The sequence below is a fragment of the Suhomyces tanzawaensis genome (genome assembly GCF_001661415.1).
Source record: "Suhomyces tanzawaensis NRRL Y-17324 unplaced genomic scaffold CANTAscaffold_1, whole genome shotgun sequence".
NCBI lineage: Eukaryota > Fungi > Ascomycota > Pichiomycetes > Serinales > Debaryomycetaceae > Suhomyces > Suhomyces tanzawaensis.
The window spans coordinates 2,254,677-2,269,738 of record NW_017963636.1 but is presented as its reverse complement, the minus strand read 5'-3'; the positions used below and the strand labels follow the sequence as shown (position 1 = coordinate 2,269,738).

Below are 15,062 nucleotides of genomic sequence, written 5' to 3'. Positions count from 1 at the left end.
TAGGCGCACTTCTTTACCCCTTGACATTAATAGTGCTTTGTTTCGATTAGTGGCTTGTTCTTTCACAACCATCAATGCTATTCTACTGTGTGCTATCCCTCCTAGCGAGCGTGTGCTGGGCGTCGTCCACCTTGGACGCTTCCAATGGTGGCGTCTGTGCTTTCGTCAGCACACAAGGCGGCAAGAATGCTTCCGTGACCCTCACAGGGTCCAAGGACGCCGTGCCAGCGCTTATCTTCCACTACCCTGATATCCTCAATTTCACTTCCATCCCGTCGATCGAGCATTGGTTCGTGGAATACGAACACAAGGATGTGCTCTATGAGGGGGTTGTCGATTTCGACAACAACCAATTCGTGGTCAAGCCATACGCAGACAGACCGGTCGACAGCGCCTACAACGGGTACGTGGGCCCTGACCACGACGTGGAGTATCCCGTCACGTCGTCTGGAATCTACTGTGTGTACGTAGCCGTACCCAGCGGCACCAGCCCCCAAATAAGTGTCACTTTCCACCAGGGCCATGGCAAGTTGCCTTACCTCAGCTACGTGTTCTACACCCAGCAGAAATGGGTGGTACTCGTGGGCACCGTCATCTTTGCCTACTTGTTCCACTACATCTTGCGGTTCAAGGTCGACTCCAACGTCGGCAACTTGGACTCCATTTCCTTGATCTCCAAGGGAGTCATTTTCTTCGTGCTCTTCCCCTACATCCTCCTAGCCTTCACCCAGCTAGTCATTGGCTTCTTCAAGAACAGGTTCGATTCGTCCATCATCCTCTACTTGGCCGAAACCACCAACGTTCTCCTCTACTCAGGCTTCAATGTGGTCCTCCAGTTCTTCGTACTTCTTCTTGCCATGGGATATGGCGTGATTTACTACCACGAGGGCGGCTCCAGGAACTACCGCTTGTTTCCTACTGTCTACTTGAAGAAAGCATCGGTCTTATTGTTGATCAACTTGTCCTTGCTTGCAATCATAGTGGTTTTTGGTAAATTCATTTTCAGCGCAACCTCCCCCATGGCCTCCAACGATGACCCATTGTCCATGCTCTACCTTGGCCTTGGTGGTCAGAACTTCAAGTTGACCGGTCTTCAAAAGGTGCTATTGCTGTTGTCGTACATCTTGTCGCTTTTCAACACCGTCTGGTTCGTTGTCACCGTGTACTACTACTTCAAAACGAGAAAGACCATCAACTCGTTTCCCCCCTCGGAAAACGAGGACGCCAATTCCAGAATCATCAAGTCCTACAGACGCTCCGTGTTGGTGATTTTCGTGTTGCCTCTTCTCATAGGCCTTCTTGGTGTTTCGATTGGAATTTACCGCACTATGAACAACGTTTCCGACGAACGTCTTGATTTCAGCGAAAGCAGGATTGATGTCAACTTATCTGTCTTGTCGATGTTGGTATTAGAGAACACATTGACTGGTCAATTGCACATTCTCTTTATTACCCAGCACTTGTCGTTTTTCTTGATGGTGATACTACTCTTTGCAATCTGGATCAAAGACAATAACGGATTGATTGTCGAAAAGGGTACAGTATTAGACGGGCAGTTTGACGTTGAGAGCGAGGACGAAATGACCATTTGATTGTTAGGGTGCTCTTTGACCCATTTTCATGGTTACTGATCTTGACTATACCACATATTGAATATGATTTTTCTCTCACCACCCTTTCTTCATTTCCGTGGATATTTAGCAATCGCTGCTAATGTTACATTTATTGAGTCCTATATTCTACATACTAATGTCTACGCTTTCCCTTGAAAATTTTAAACTTGTTGTTCTTGTTGAACTTTCTCTTGCTGTCGTTCAATCCTCTGTCGACCAAACCAATCTCCCTGGCCAAAGCAGTTCCAAGCTCAACTCCGAACTTCTCGACTCTGGTCAAGTCCTTCTTGGCAGCCTCAGCAGCAGCCTCGTCACCGAACTTTTCTGCTCTCAGGACCTTTTTCTGTAACAAGTCAACTGCCAATTGCTTTCTTTCCTCTGGGGTCAACACTTTTGGTGGTTCTTCCTTTGGTTCTTCCTTAGCAGCTTCTTCTGCTGGTTGAATAACAGTCAAAGTGGACTCGGAGTCGGCCACAGCAGCTGGAGCAACGGCTTCAGCGGGTTGAGCTTCGCTAGTTTGCTCTGGAGCAGCAGCTTCAGCAGCAACGGGTTCAGCGACAGTTTCACCTTCCACAGCAAGCAATTCGTCTCCGTTGGCGTCGGCCTCGGTAAGTCTGGCCACCAAGTCGGCCTTCTTACCATCGGTAGACAATCCCTTGGATTTCAACACCTCCTTTAATTGAGCCACTGTTTGTGAAGCGTAGTCGGCCATTTTAGTGATAGAGTCTGCGTTGTTGTCGAATGAATTTCAACACCAGAGCAGTCCACGTGATCAAACGCGTGATCAAACGCGTGTGGGTTGGTGGAGTATGGATGGTTAGGGCAGGTCTCTGGGGGTATTTGGCGTTCAGGAGTGAAAGAATTCCAGTGTGTAGGCGAGTATGAAAGTCAGCAATAGATTCCATGAGAAAGCTGCAACTTTATGGATTCTTTTCAATTTTTTCCATCGGCTGGGATAAATTTCGAGCCTCGAATAAAGTACTTTTACTAGCACGTTAACAAGTAACTAGCTTGCTGCAAATCTAACAGTAAGTATAATAAAACCCGTTTTCTATGCAATTCGAACCTTTTCTTTGAATTATTGATTTCAATTATTTATTTATACTACAATCACTGATGTTGAGGTGTCGAGTAATTTACACCCTAATCAACTTAAATATCATATTGGTACACCTAGTAAAACAACGAAGAACAAACCAGCTAATCTTCCATATCAACATCGACTTCACCTTCAATTTCAGTCCCTTCCACAAACATCAACCTCTCTCCTTCCTCTATTCTCTGCCACACACCAAGCAACTCGTACTCAGTAATAGTGTCTTCCAACTGTTGAATCACGTAGGATTGCCCGAGAATTCTATCTTTTATTTCTTGCATGGTCAATATTCTAGGACCAGTGGATCCATCGCCTCTTGCCATATCACTCACGATTCTATAGATCTTGGAGGCAGGAGATTCGTCTTCTCTGACACCATCCTCATTTGCGTGCAACGAAGACTTGGAAACCTTGATCAATCTCAACGCCTCATCCACATCCGCGAACGTCACAGTATCATCGAATCTAAGACGGGCCGACGCTTGTGCCATACGAAGAATACCCAACAAAGTTCTGGGGGTAATATGACTGAACTTTTTGACCGAGCCTTCATTACGCTGACTCTCTTTTCTCATATTGATATATTCCTGGACAACGTGATCACCAACATTCTTTGGAACATTTGGTCTGAAAGTTCTAGCTTTGTTGATGTACTCTCTGATGGTTGCGGAATCCAATGGTTCGAAATCCATCACTGGTTGTTTGTTGTGCATATGGACATAGGCGACGTGGTTGGCCAACCTCTCGTCATTTTCTCTGGAAGGCTGATCAAGGATCAAGTACATCACATCGAATCTGGATAACAAGGCTGCTGGTAAGTTGATATTTTCGTGGGGTGACAATCTGGTGTTGTATCTACCATACAATGGATTGGCAGCAGCTAAAATCGAGGTTCTGGCATTAAGAGTGGTGGTGATACCAGCCTTAGAGATGGAGATGGTTTGCTGTTCCATGACTTCGTGGATGGCAGTCCTATCGCTTTCGTCCATTTTGTCGAATTCATCGATACAACAAATACCATTATCGGCCAACACCAAGGCACCACCTTCCAATACCATTTCGTCGGTAATGGGGTCTCTCATGACTGCTGCGGTTAAACCAACACCCGAAGAACCTCTACCGGTGGTATAGATGGATCTTGGTGCAATCTTACCAATGGCCTTCAATAATTGGGATTTGGCCACACCCGGGTCTCCCATAAGACAGACATTGATGTCACCTCTGATCTTCAAACCATCCCCAATTTCCTTGGTTACTCCTCCACACAACAATAATAATAAGATCTTTTTGATGTCCAAGTGGCCGTAGATTTCCGGGGCGATAGACTTGGCCAATTTGTTGTAAACGTCACCATCGGTCTCCAAATTGTCGACCTTCCTCTGTAATTCGGGAGAAATCTGGGAGTCGTACTGTTTTTTGTGCTGCCTGACATATTGGGCTTCGAGGTAGGTTTCAGTCAATAATCCGGCCTTCAAGGCCCTGAATCCGGTGTATGGCGAAGGCATGAAGATACCAGAAACATCGACAGTATCACCAGGGTTTAAAGATCTAACCAAGTCACCATTGACATGGATAGTCAAAGATCTGGGGATATGGCCCACAGGCACTTGGTTGGACATCTCTTGGATTCTGACTTCCTGGAAACTGGAGAACTTGGATGCTCTGGTAGACATGAACAACTGGCCCTTGTTGTTGTCGGCCTTACAAGCTGGAGCTGTACATTCGGACAACGGAGTGAACACCTTGGAGTTGACTTCCTGGAACAATTCGTACCCACATTTGTCACAGGTGTAGGCGTTGACCACCACGCTGGGCTTGACATCACTGACTCTGGTGACAATACCACGGACGGTGATGTAGCTACCAACATGGCTTCCTTTGATTTCTCTTACGCTCAAGGTCTTGATGTCGGACTCGAACGGCTTGAAGTAGAGGCAGTAGCGACGGGTGAGCTTGCTGGGGAACAAGTTGTCGGCCTCCTCAGGGGGCTGGTCGTGGGCGAGGTCGTTGGCATTGAAGCCGTCTCTCAAGTTGTTGAATTCCTCGGCGTTTTCCTGCTGTAACCTCAAGTTACGCAACTTTCTCTGGTGCAAAATCACATCCAACACGTCGTCCTTGTAGCTGATTTCTTTGGTTGGCTCGGGCATGAGCTCGTCGATGACTGAGCTGAAAAGCTCGATGTAGCGGTGGGTGTTTCTGGAAATGGCAGTGATCAATTGGTGGGGGTTGGTCTGCGAAGAGGCACCCATGGCAAACGAGTTCTGCTGGAACTTCTTGAGGTCCTCTAACTCGATGTAGATCGTGGAGATGTCTCTGTTGGCCACATGCTGAAGAAGTTTCATGTACTTGAGACCTCCTGTGGGCTCTTCGTCTTCCATCATGGCGTCCTCCACGCTGCCAGACTCCTTGAACGATGTAAGGAAGTCGCGGACCAACGTCTTGATGTCGGCATAGTTCACGTTGAGCTGGATTGAGGGTAACACGGTGGTGGCAGACATGGCTGTGTGAGTGTAGTGGTGGATGCCTCGGTTAGTGGCGGTTTTCTCCGGGTAGGTGGAGAATGGGCTTGCTAGTCTATAGTGGACGATACGCTTATGTCAGCACGGGTACTCCTGGTCGATTCTGCGTTTCCGTTGGAAAGATCAAGTGGTGGATATGGCTGTAAAACGATGGGATGGTGCTGGCTGGGAGAATTTCCAACGCGTGAAGCCAATTTGTCCCGATTAGGAAAAAACGACCTGGGTGGGATGCGACAGGACGGTATAGTGGGAGTGGGTGCTAATTGGTGTTTTACGGGCCAGGAGGGGGAATTATTGGGGTGGGAGGACGGGGACGTGGACTCTTAATTGGTACGGGCTGGCTGTGTGATTTTGGCGGCGTTTGGGGCAGTTTTCGTTTTTTTTTGGGGTGAAAAACCTTCCAGGGCTCGAGTGGAATTTACGAGTGTCCGAAGCAATTAGCTAACTGCACTTCGGCGAGCGTATGCTGCTGGGGATCAGCTGGGGTTGTAATGGTAATTTGTGTTCTATTTTTGCCTGCACGCCGCTGGGTATTTTGATGAAGCTCTGAAACTCCTGTAAATTTAGAGATTGTTCGAAATAGTTTGTTCAAGGAGACATTGTACTTTTATTCAGAAATGTATCGTGTGTTGGATAAGGATGTCTCCTTAAAATTCATACGAACCCTCCAGGATATTTCATTTGGTAGAATGAACATGGGAGTGCTTACGTAATCAGAAACCTTTCATTCAATAGTATCGAAGAACTCGATAACTGTTAATAAGACCAACCCATAATCCATAAATTTCAACGACCGGTGAAAAACTTGGAAACAAATGAAAAAAAATTATTTTCTGGTTTTATTTCGTGAACATAGTTTTCAATTGAACAGAAGTGGAAAATAACAACTCTATCAATACAGTCAAAATGACCCTAACGGAGTTATGACACACCTGGTACAGCACGATTTTATTCGACCCCCAATTTCTACTCACGAAATCCTAATTTTCAGGTTTATTATACTATATATTAGAGAACATCAGCACCATTACAGCTGGAAATCTGCCATTCTGGATGGCTAAACCGTGCACTAGGCACCATAAAACATACAATAAAGTCAATAGAACAGACCAGCTATCCACCGTGCCAACCAGTTGGAGAGAATTAAATGTTATACCGACCTAAGATCAACCAAAGCAAACGCAGCAGAACGCTCTTCTTCATTGACGTCCACATTGGACCCCAATGAAGACTGGCGTGAGTGTCCTTTTTGGCGAGGGTGGTTGGGCTTGGAGGTTGGGGATCTGGGAATCCGGTTTTTCAGTTTGAGAGGCGTTTTTCTGAGTGTTTCGGCTCCAATAGTGGCCCAGTCTTCCTCGTCAGTGTCACTTTGATTGACAGCACCACTGGCACTGTAACTACGGACATGGAGCTCAGGAGTTTGCTTCTTGATGACAGCCAGGGTCGATTGCGAGAGATACTCGTTCTCGTATGGCTTGTTCAACAAGTTGGCAATCTTGGGCGAGTTGGAAGGTTGTGTAAGCTGCTGAGCCGATAACGTGGGGGTGGCAGGGTTATTCTTGGGTACGGAGGTCGACAAGGTGGACCTCAAGTGGGACTCGTTGAACGAGGACTTTCTCCTATTGGTGGTATTCATTGTGGCTGCAATACTCTCAGGGCTGGTAGCTGAGGCCGAGTGGTGGATGTAATTGTTGTTGCCGTTCCAAGAGCCGACTGGCGAGGCACTCAAGATAGAATTGGCAGCAGAAGCAGACGAGTAGTATGGGTGGAACTGGGGCTGGGCCGGAGGCGGAGAGCTGATGGAAACATTGGAGTTTTTGGACGACGACATGATATAATTGTCCAAGTTGTCTAACGAGTTTAGTCTAGATCTATTGAACAATTGGTGTCTGTAGTTGGGGATCTTGGAGATCGAGCTGTTGGGGTTGGACGAGGACGACTTTCTGCGGTGGCGGAACGAGGGGCCCGTCTCGTGGCCTGGAGGAGGGCTTATCTTGATAGGCACTCTTTTGGCGAACTGAATGGGGGGAGATCTCTTGAACTTGTTGATGGACTCGTCGTGGTCGAACGCAAATAGCTCGTCCTCCTCTTCATCATCATCGTCGTCATCGTCTTCGTCCATCTCGACGTTGTCAGACAACCCGTATTCGTCCTCCGAGTCGCTGGCGATCGCGTTGGAGTCGGGTTCCTCGGGAAGCTTGACATTGTGGAGGTTGGTTTTGGCGTTGGTGATGGACTCTCTTCTCCTGGACGCAGGAGACGCCTTCTTGGCCCAACCCAACTTCACGTTGGCTTGGTTTCTCAAGTCGTTGACGTTGATTTTTGTGGAGTCGGGGTCCGAGGCTTCCACAGATGGCTCCTCGAGCCTGGCTTCCGTTCCTTCGGTGACGATGAAGTCGGAATCCGTCTTGCGGACGGCCCACTGGCCCCAGCCGATTTTTTCAAACACCACGTTGTTGGAGGGGTCTGTTTGTTCCATGGCAGCCATGATCAAGCGTCTCTGTTTCGACAACGACAAGAAGTCGAACGAGGGGACCTCGAGTGCCAACTGGCTGGTGATGTGGCGGATTGGCAACGGACCTTTTCTGATCAAAAGGTTGGCTAATCGGGTAGGGGTAATTTTGGAGGCCACCAGAATGCCCTCGGGCGAGGAGGTGGAAAGCAACTTCCTGGGTGCTTTGGCAGACAGGTCTTTGGACATTTGGAGTGGTGGAGACCTGGAATTTCACTGTGTGGTGATAACGGGTAGCGTGGGGTACGTGCGAGGACGTGTTTCGCGTGGAGGGAGATAAGTGGTGGGTAGGAGTGGGGCAGGAAAGGCGACAGTAAGAGTGTTAAAGGCAGTAAGGATGTTGTAGGATGCTTGGAGGCCGTGGTGGTAGAAGTGGTAGTATCTTCAGTTATTTCCAAATATACCAATTTTAGCAGTGTATTCAGTATGACCGTGTTTATTTCAGTGACTGAGTCACAGTCACGTTTTTCGCAAGCACGTAAGTCTGCTGGGGAATATTTCAGGAGGTGTCAGTTGCTGGACTAATCGAGAAGGAAATCGACCAGGTGGGAAAGCGTGACGGCAGATTTGGCAGGCAGATGACGAGGCTATGGCAGTGGAAATTTGCAGGTTCTGTCTGGGGAGCTTCCGCCTTATATACGACTGCGGTTGGCAGGCAGCTGATGACACAATAGCCAGTGGTCTGGTTGGAGACAGGGGTTGCAACGAGGCAGGGCCAGAGGGGATAACCGCAATCCTCGCCAAGGCACGTCGCCACGGGCACGATCTGGCTGGGGTAGAGGATCCCGGAAACCCTTCGGAGACATCGGAGGCACCTGCCCCGCGCACCGCTAGCCCCGGGGTGTGTGCAGGCCATTGTGCCGGAACAAGTGAGGCCAAAAACTGGTATGGGGGATCCACCCTGACCTGCTTGTGATGGTACTGCTGATGACGGTTCCGATATCCCCGCCCCAGCTTCCGGCGTCCACTGTCCAGGTGCTTGCGCAGGCCCGTCAGTACCACCAGGCGGATGCAGGCGCCTGCGTCGTGGGCCTCATGGACTCCGAGGGCCTCCGACTCGTGGGAGTGTATCTGCCAGGAATCACGCTTGACCACCGCCAGGTGGCGACGCTCTTGCAGATGATGCGTCCGGTGTCGAAGGTGGCTACCTTCGTATATGAGCAATGGAAGGTTGTGGCCACCCGCCACGGCGCCTACGTGGTGGCCCATCTAACCCAACAGATCGCCACCGATATGTCCGCGGGGGTTGACGGTCCAACTGACAATGCCGGTTTGGCACAACTGGCCTGAGCATAAAGTGTATTCTTGCTGGCCCGCTGCCGCCGCTGCCGCCGCACTCTACATACTTCCTGCAATATACGTGCTGCCGTACCTACATTCCGCATGTACTGATGGCCTGCGCCATGCACCTGTTCAACGGCGGTGCATGGCCGTTGAGGATGGTAATCTGACGGGGATTGGGGGTTCCTTCTGGCGAACGCTTCGCCGAACTCGCCGAACTCGCCGAATCGAAGGGTCTGGCCCACCACCCGCGGACCCTCGCCTCGCCGTCCCCATCTGTTCCCGTTGCTAACACCACCGTGCGTTCGATGCCTCGAGGGGCTTGCGTTGTCAGGAGTCTAAATTCGCAACCGTTCGCAGGTGCAGGGACAATTAGGATTGTCCATCTAAGGCTTTATCCAAGCCTCAGCCGGTACGACGAAGGCGCTGCCATGCAAACGCAAGCGCTAGCCGCCAATGAGGTATCCGAGCTAGAAAAGTCGACGGTCTGGCCCAGAGAGGCGTCCGGAGTTGTTCTGCTTTCTTGAAAATACGGGGTAGGCGAGGCTGGAGGGGCTGAACCCCTTATCGCCCCCGATAACACCGGTCCCTAGCTGAGTCCATTCCATTGGCCAGATAAGGAGGGCATCAACCTATCGTGGATATCCAGTGATGCCTGCATTTGTGCCACTTGCACCCAGGTGCATGTTGCATGTATCCATGACGCTTGTAATTACACAATTCATACCCATTGCGGTAGTCGATCCCGATTTTTCACCCCAGGCCCATCGCTCCGGATCATACTCACTCAAAACTCGCTACAATGACATTCCCCATACTTCTCAAACCGCGAAAACTTTCTATTGGTGTTCTAAACAATAATCTATGGCTCAATACACTTCTAAGATGTAACGGCCTTCTTCCTTCATGTCCTCAACCACCTTGGCAACCTCCTTGATTTCAGTGCCTGCTCTCTTCGCTCCGTTTTGCACAATATCCTCCAAACAAGCAGTGATATCGGGAACAGGCCAGGTGGGGCCACACAAGTAGAAGGACCCATTCTTAGTCACAATGGCGTCAGTCAACTCTTCAATGGACTCTCTGATCTTGTCCTGGATATAGATCTTCTGCGGCTGGTCTCTGGAAAACGCAGCACCAATGTGGGTCAAAAGTCCCGCATCCTTGTAGGCTTCCCAAAGCTCCCCGTAAAGATACTCCTCCTTCTTGTGTCTGGAGCCCATGTACAAGTAGATTTCTCCAATCTCCAAACCTTGCTGTTCCTGCCAGATTTTCTCTTCGATGAATGCCTTGAATGGGGCCAAACCAGTACCCAATCCGGACATAACGATTGGTTGGGTAGACAATGGTGGAAGTTTCATCACAGAAGGCTTGACACTGACGACCAATTCGTCTCCAATCTTCAAATCAGAAAGGTACTTCGAGCAATGGCCAAATCTGGTTCTGCCTCTTGGATCAACCCAGTCGACAACAACAATCAATAAATGGACAGCATTAGGGTGCATTCTTTGCGAGGAGGCAATCGAGTACTCTCTTCTCTTCAATGGCGCAATTATCTTGACCAAATCAGCAAAACCAGGTCTGGCAGACTTGAACTCCTCCAACACATCAACGTACGTGTCAAAGTCTACATCCTGTCTCTTCTTTAATTCAGCAGCGCCCTCACCACTGGCCAACTTCTCCAAATGGCTCTTTTCCGTGTCATCTTCAGCATACTCGGCCAAGGCTTCGTAGAATCTCTTGGGTGGCTTACCCAAGAAGTCAACGTTTTCGGCCAAAGTCTGTCTGGCAGATCTAATTTCTAAGATTGAAGCGTCATCCCTGTTGGAAACTTCAACGACATCGTCACCATCGACACCGTAGAATTCTAAGAATTTTTCAACTTCTTCACTATTGTTTCTACCGTGGATACCCAAGGCTTCACCTATCTCGTACTTCATTCCAGTACCAGTGGTGTCGAATTCAATGTGGAAGATGTTTCTGGAATACTCCTGTGGGGTCAATCTCTTATTTTCCTGAACCTTAACCACGAAGTTCTTCACAGGCAAGTCGGGTCTCAATTCTTTCTTGACATTGAAAGCTTCAGAGAAAGCTAACTTGGTGGCCAACTCCTTGTAACCACCAAGAGTAGTTTCTTCGATTCCTTCGTTGCTGAGGCGTGGGTTGGGGAAGAAAGAAGATTCAACTGGGAAGAAGGGCAAGACAACTTCTTCTTCTTCTTCTTCAACCTTTTCTTCCTCCTTCTTTTCCTCCGAATCCTTACTAGCTTCATCCTTCTCCTGGTCTTCAGGAACTTCTTCCTTCAAGTCAACCCACTCAGGAAGGACAGGAATTTCACGCAACCCGTTCTTTTCGTCAACAGTGTTGATGAATTTGTCCAACACGACTGCCAACAATTCGAAATCATTACCGTTAGCTTGCAATAACTTGTTGACAATAAAGCCTCCCAATTCAGGCAAGGAGGCCCTCCAGAAGGCCAATTGAATGAAAAAATCACTGGTCAACCCGCTTGTGGCAGAGTTAATGGCATCCAATTCGTCGATAAGCGAGAAATCAACCAAAGTCAACTTGTTGTGGTTGCTTGCCAAGCTTCTCTTGAATTCGAGAGGCAACTTGGGAATAACATCCTCGTCAATGGAAGTGATTGGCTTGTGGCTGATATACAAGATAGTTGCTCCAGGCTTGGCAGTAGCCAATACGTCGTAGCTGTTCAAAATTGACAAATCTTCAAGCACAACCAAATCAGCCGAGTCCACAGACGAAATATTGCTCGAGCTAGCGGCAGAAACGATCTGGGATTGAAAAAGACCACCCCCGTTGGAGTTGTCAAACTTGTTTCTAATTTGAACTGCTTTTGAGTCGTCCAAAGACAACGAAAGGGCAATCTTGTCGGCGTTCTTGAGGAAGAGTCCATCGTCCTTACCCCAGAACAAAAACTTACCTTCGGGAGAGGTGTTGGCAGTAATGTCGGCAGCTGGTGCACTAGGAGCCGAAAGTAAAGCCAAGTCTGGGTTTAAGGACGAAACAAATTCGTTCAAGATCTTGGTGATGGTAACAGGAGTCCACAAGAAACTCAAGGGGTAGTTGAACTCCTCGATGCTCAAATTGTGGTACACACCACCCAAGAATAAAGCAGCAGTGATGTCAGCTTTCAACGACGAAGAAACTTGGTTGTCGTGGGAAACCTGCGAGAGAACTACTAATCTCTTGGTCGATTTGGGAACAGTCTTGATGAATTCGGCCTGGTTGAATGGCAAAGGCACTCTGACCTTGATCAAGCCGATCTTGGCTCCAGAAGCCACCTTTTCAACAATAGTGGACAATTCCGTCGACTCGTGCGATCCGTACACCACAAACACGGTGTCGGGGCTCTGGTGGCCTGCGTACTCGAAAAACGAGTAGTTCTTACCGGTCAACGCGTTCAAAGACTCGAAGGCCACGGCCACAGCCTGGTCCAAGCTGGAAAATTCGGCCTTGGAGTTCAACAAGCTCTGGTAGAGATGGCCCACGATGTCCAGCGAGGCCACACCAGCGAACTTGGTGAAGGTCTTGGCTGCCTCGGGTCCGTCGAACAAGTGGATGCTTGGAGTGCCTGTCAACGCAGCCAAGTAGTGGTTGAGCACTGTTAAGTGCTGCAACTCAGCAGCGTCACGAAGGTTGACCGGAGTGACGACAGAGTATCCCAAAGAACGTGCAGCACTCAACGACGTGATGTAGTTGGAGCACAAGCTGTTAGAAACTGAGTCGTAGTCAATGGCAGAAACGTTCAACGCCAAAGGCAAGCTGGCGGCGGATTTCGCAGCCAACGCAGGTTGCATGTACGACAACGCGTTGGACGCAAGAAGGACACTGAGAGGCTGGCCGTTGGTGCCGTTCTTGCTGTAGTAGCCCAAAAGTGCGTTGGAGGCGCCTGATCTGACCTGCAACTGGTGGAAAAACGGAACCACGCCAAACGAGTTGGGACGTTGGTAGTTCTGGGCCCACAACTGAACGTGGTGGTCCAACAAGTTAGGAGCTCCTGGCGTCTCGTAGCTGAAAATCTTGCTGGAAATTGCATAGACGGTCTGGTTGATAATAGCGGCTGGAGAGGTGTAGGCCACGCCTCGCAACGAGGACGGATCCACGAGGGTTCCGAAGGGGTTGGCTTTGAGGAGAGCGGCAGAGTCGCTGTTGCTGGCAGCTACAAGCGAGCTGGCAGCGTCGCTTTCGGCGGCTAGAGCGTGGGGGGCCATGGTGGTGATGGGACGAAACCAGCGGAAGTTGCATGTTATAAAGGTGTGAAATAAAGTGATAAGTGCACGTGATACGAAAAGAGATAAGTGCACGTGATATGAGGTATGCAAACCCCGGCATTGGGAGGGACCTGAAAACAGAGGAGGCGAGGGAAGGAGAGGTAGTGGTGGAAAGGTACCGAGAAACAGGCGAGGGGGGTGGAAAGGAGGTCGTGGGGATGTAGGCACTCCAGAGACCTGGATCATCCGGGGGATTTCCGGCAAGTTGGTGGTCTTTGGTCACGTGATCCCGGTGTTTGAGCAAATCCCGCCTTTCCTGCAATCGCTGATGCCTTTGCAGGGCCTCCAGATGGGCCAGATTACCAAGCTCCAGATGGACCACATCGGCATCCCGAGCTTATCAGCTGCTGCTGGTTTGAGGGCGCTACTGACTCGTCTTTCACGATAAGGTGGGCCTTATCGCCTGCATGGCTGCATGGACCTACATGTCAGTGGTGCAGGTACATCGATGTCGCGCGATGTCGTGCATGCTCTAGCATATTGACGTATAGCATCTAGTATATATAAAAAAAAATTGTTCTTGTTCTCTTAGCATCAAGTCGAGGCTAGATCCAGTTCCTATCATCTTGTCAGTTAAATATATTTGATTTCTATACTATTTTGACAAATTTACTCTGACTTTAAATATTATGACACAACTTTGAGTTTACTTCAAAACCCAAGTGTTTTGGGAAAGTCAATTTTATGATGTTAATCCTCCAGATTGGTGGAGGAGTGGCTATTTTGTAATAGGATTTGTTGACTATTCATCGAAGACTATGTTTGTCAATTTCATGTATATTATTTATGTTTGACCTTTTGACAGGGAGTGATTATCCGACAATCTCTACCTTAAATGCTAGTAAAAGAGTCTGCTGGGGATAATTATGCCAGGAGTGCCTTCGGACTTATTTCCCAATTGCTATTTTTCTACTTTATTTTTCAGACTTGAAACTTAGTTTATAGTAGTGAACTTGATAAGAATGGTTTTTATACAATGATAGATTCTGATGGGTGAATTTGATTTCCTATTGATTATTGATTTATGAAATTTGAGGAATCGAAGAAAACATAGTTAGGTAAGAATTTGTAGGCGAGGCTAATTGTAGTATCACAACAGCCGAAATTTGGTTTCGGCTTTTTGCGGCAATTAACAGAGGTTGGAAAATAGTCTTGGGAAAATCAATCTCAGGATATTGGTTGGAATTAAGAGGTCTTGATAGTGCTGTTTCTATTTTAGATCCCTACAATGATTTAGGGGGCTGTTCCGAGGCAGAATTAAAAACAATAGGTATTTACAAAAATGCACGATTCCCAATTGGCGGCCCCTATGAGGCTTCAAAAGGGCTTTTTACTTAATTCCATCTATCAACCGTACTTGTTAACTATTGACTTGGCTGAGGAGACATCTGACATGAAAATCTATCTCAGTAAGGATTTTTAACTATCTATGAGAGACACACAGATCCACCTAGATCCGATGACAAATCTCTTCCTAACACGCTCAACTACTCGTTCCTTCATTCGCGATTGTTGAAAACGACTAATTCATAAATGACTCTCTCTAACATCGATATTCTCATTTTCTCTGTCTTCCACTATCCCAGTAGATCTCACATTACACCCACGCTCGAGTCTCGGAACACCCTCAGTCTCGGAGACACCCACTCACGGAACCATTTCCGCGATTACCTCACCCACCCATAATTAGCCTGCGAGTCGCGTGATCCGAAAGCCACAATCTACAATTTGTCATATATAACAAGCAATCAC

The 15,062-nt window shown here is 48.4% G+C and overlaps 6 protein-coding genes across 6 annotated transcripts; 1 reads left to right on the top strand and 5 right to left on the bottom strand.

Moving 5' to 3' along the window:
• Positions 1-74: 74 nt before the first annotated feature.
• Positions 75-1,592, top strand: CANTADRAFT_19885 (uncharacterized protein; the record flags this gene model as incomplete). Its single annotated transcript, XM_020206496.1, has 1 exon — positions 75-1,592. One exon carries the CDS (start codon positions 75-77, stop codon positions 1,590-1,592), a length of 1,518 nt encoding a protein of 505 aa, XP_020067442.1.
• Positions 1,593-1,746: 154 nt separating this feature from the next.
• On the bottom strand, positions 1,747-2,325 carry CANTADRAFT_4330 (uncharacterized protein; the record flags this gene model as incomplete). Its single annotated transcript, XM_020208945.1, has 1 exon — positions 1,747-2,325. The coding sequence occupies one exon, from the start codon at positions 2,323-2,325 to the stop codon at positions 1,747-1,749; it is 579 nt and encodes a 192-aa protein (XP_020067441.1).
• A 488-nt stretch (positions 2,326-2,813) lies between these two features.
• CDC47 (DNA replication licensing factor MCM7) lies at positions 2,814-5,207 on the bottom strand (the record flags this gene model as incomplete). The annotated part of the gene is made up of 1 exon (XM_020208944.1): positions 2,814-5,207. The coding sequence occupies one exon, from the start codon at positions 5,205-5,207 to the stop codon at positions 2,814-2,816; it is 2,394 nt and encodes a 797-aa protein (XP_020067440.1).
• Positions 5,208-6,378: 1,171 nt separating this feature from the next.
• Positions 6,379-7,929, bottom strand: STB3 (Stb3p; the record flags this gene model as incomplete). The annotated part of the gene is made up of 1 exon (XM_020208941.1): positions 6,379-7,929. One exon carries the CDS (start codon positions 7,927-7,929, stop codon positions 6,379-6,381), a length of 1,551 nt encoding a protein of 516 aa, XP_020067439.1.
• Positions 7,930-7,979: 50 nt separating this feature from the next.
• On the bottom strand, positions 7,980-9,419 carry CANTADRAFT_140122 (uncharacterized protein). The gene has a single exon (XM_020206289.1). It carries the CDS (start codon positions 8,947-8,949, stop codon positions 8,200-8,202), a length of 750 nt encoding a protein of 249 aa, XP_020067438.1. The 5' UTR covers positions 8,950-9,419; the 3' UTR covers positions 7,980-8,199.
• A 77-nt stretch (positions 9,420-9,496) lies between these two features.
• MET10 (sulfite reductase subunit alpha) lies at positions 9,497-13,672 on the bottom strand. The gene has a single exon (XM_020207251.1). The coding sequence runs from the start codon at positions 13,248-13,250 to the stop codon at positions 9,891-9,893; it is 3,360 nt and encodes a 1,119-aa protein (XP_020067437.1). The 5' UTR covers positions 13,251-13,672; the 3' UTR covers positions 9,497-9,890.
• Between the last annotated feature and the right edge of the window lie 1,390 nt (positions 13,673-15,062).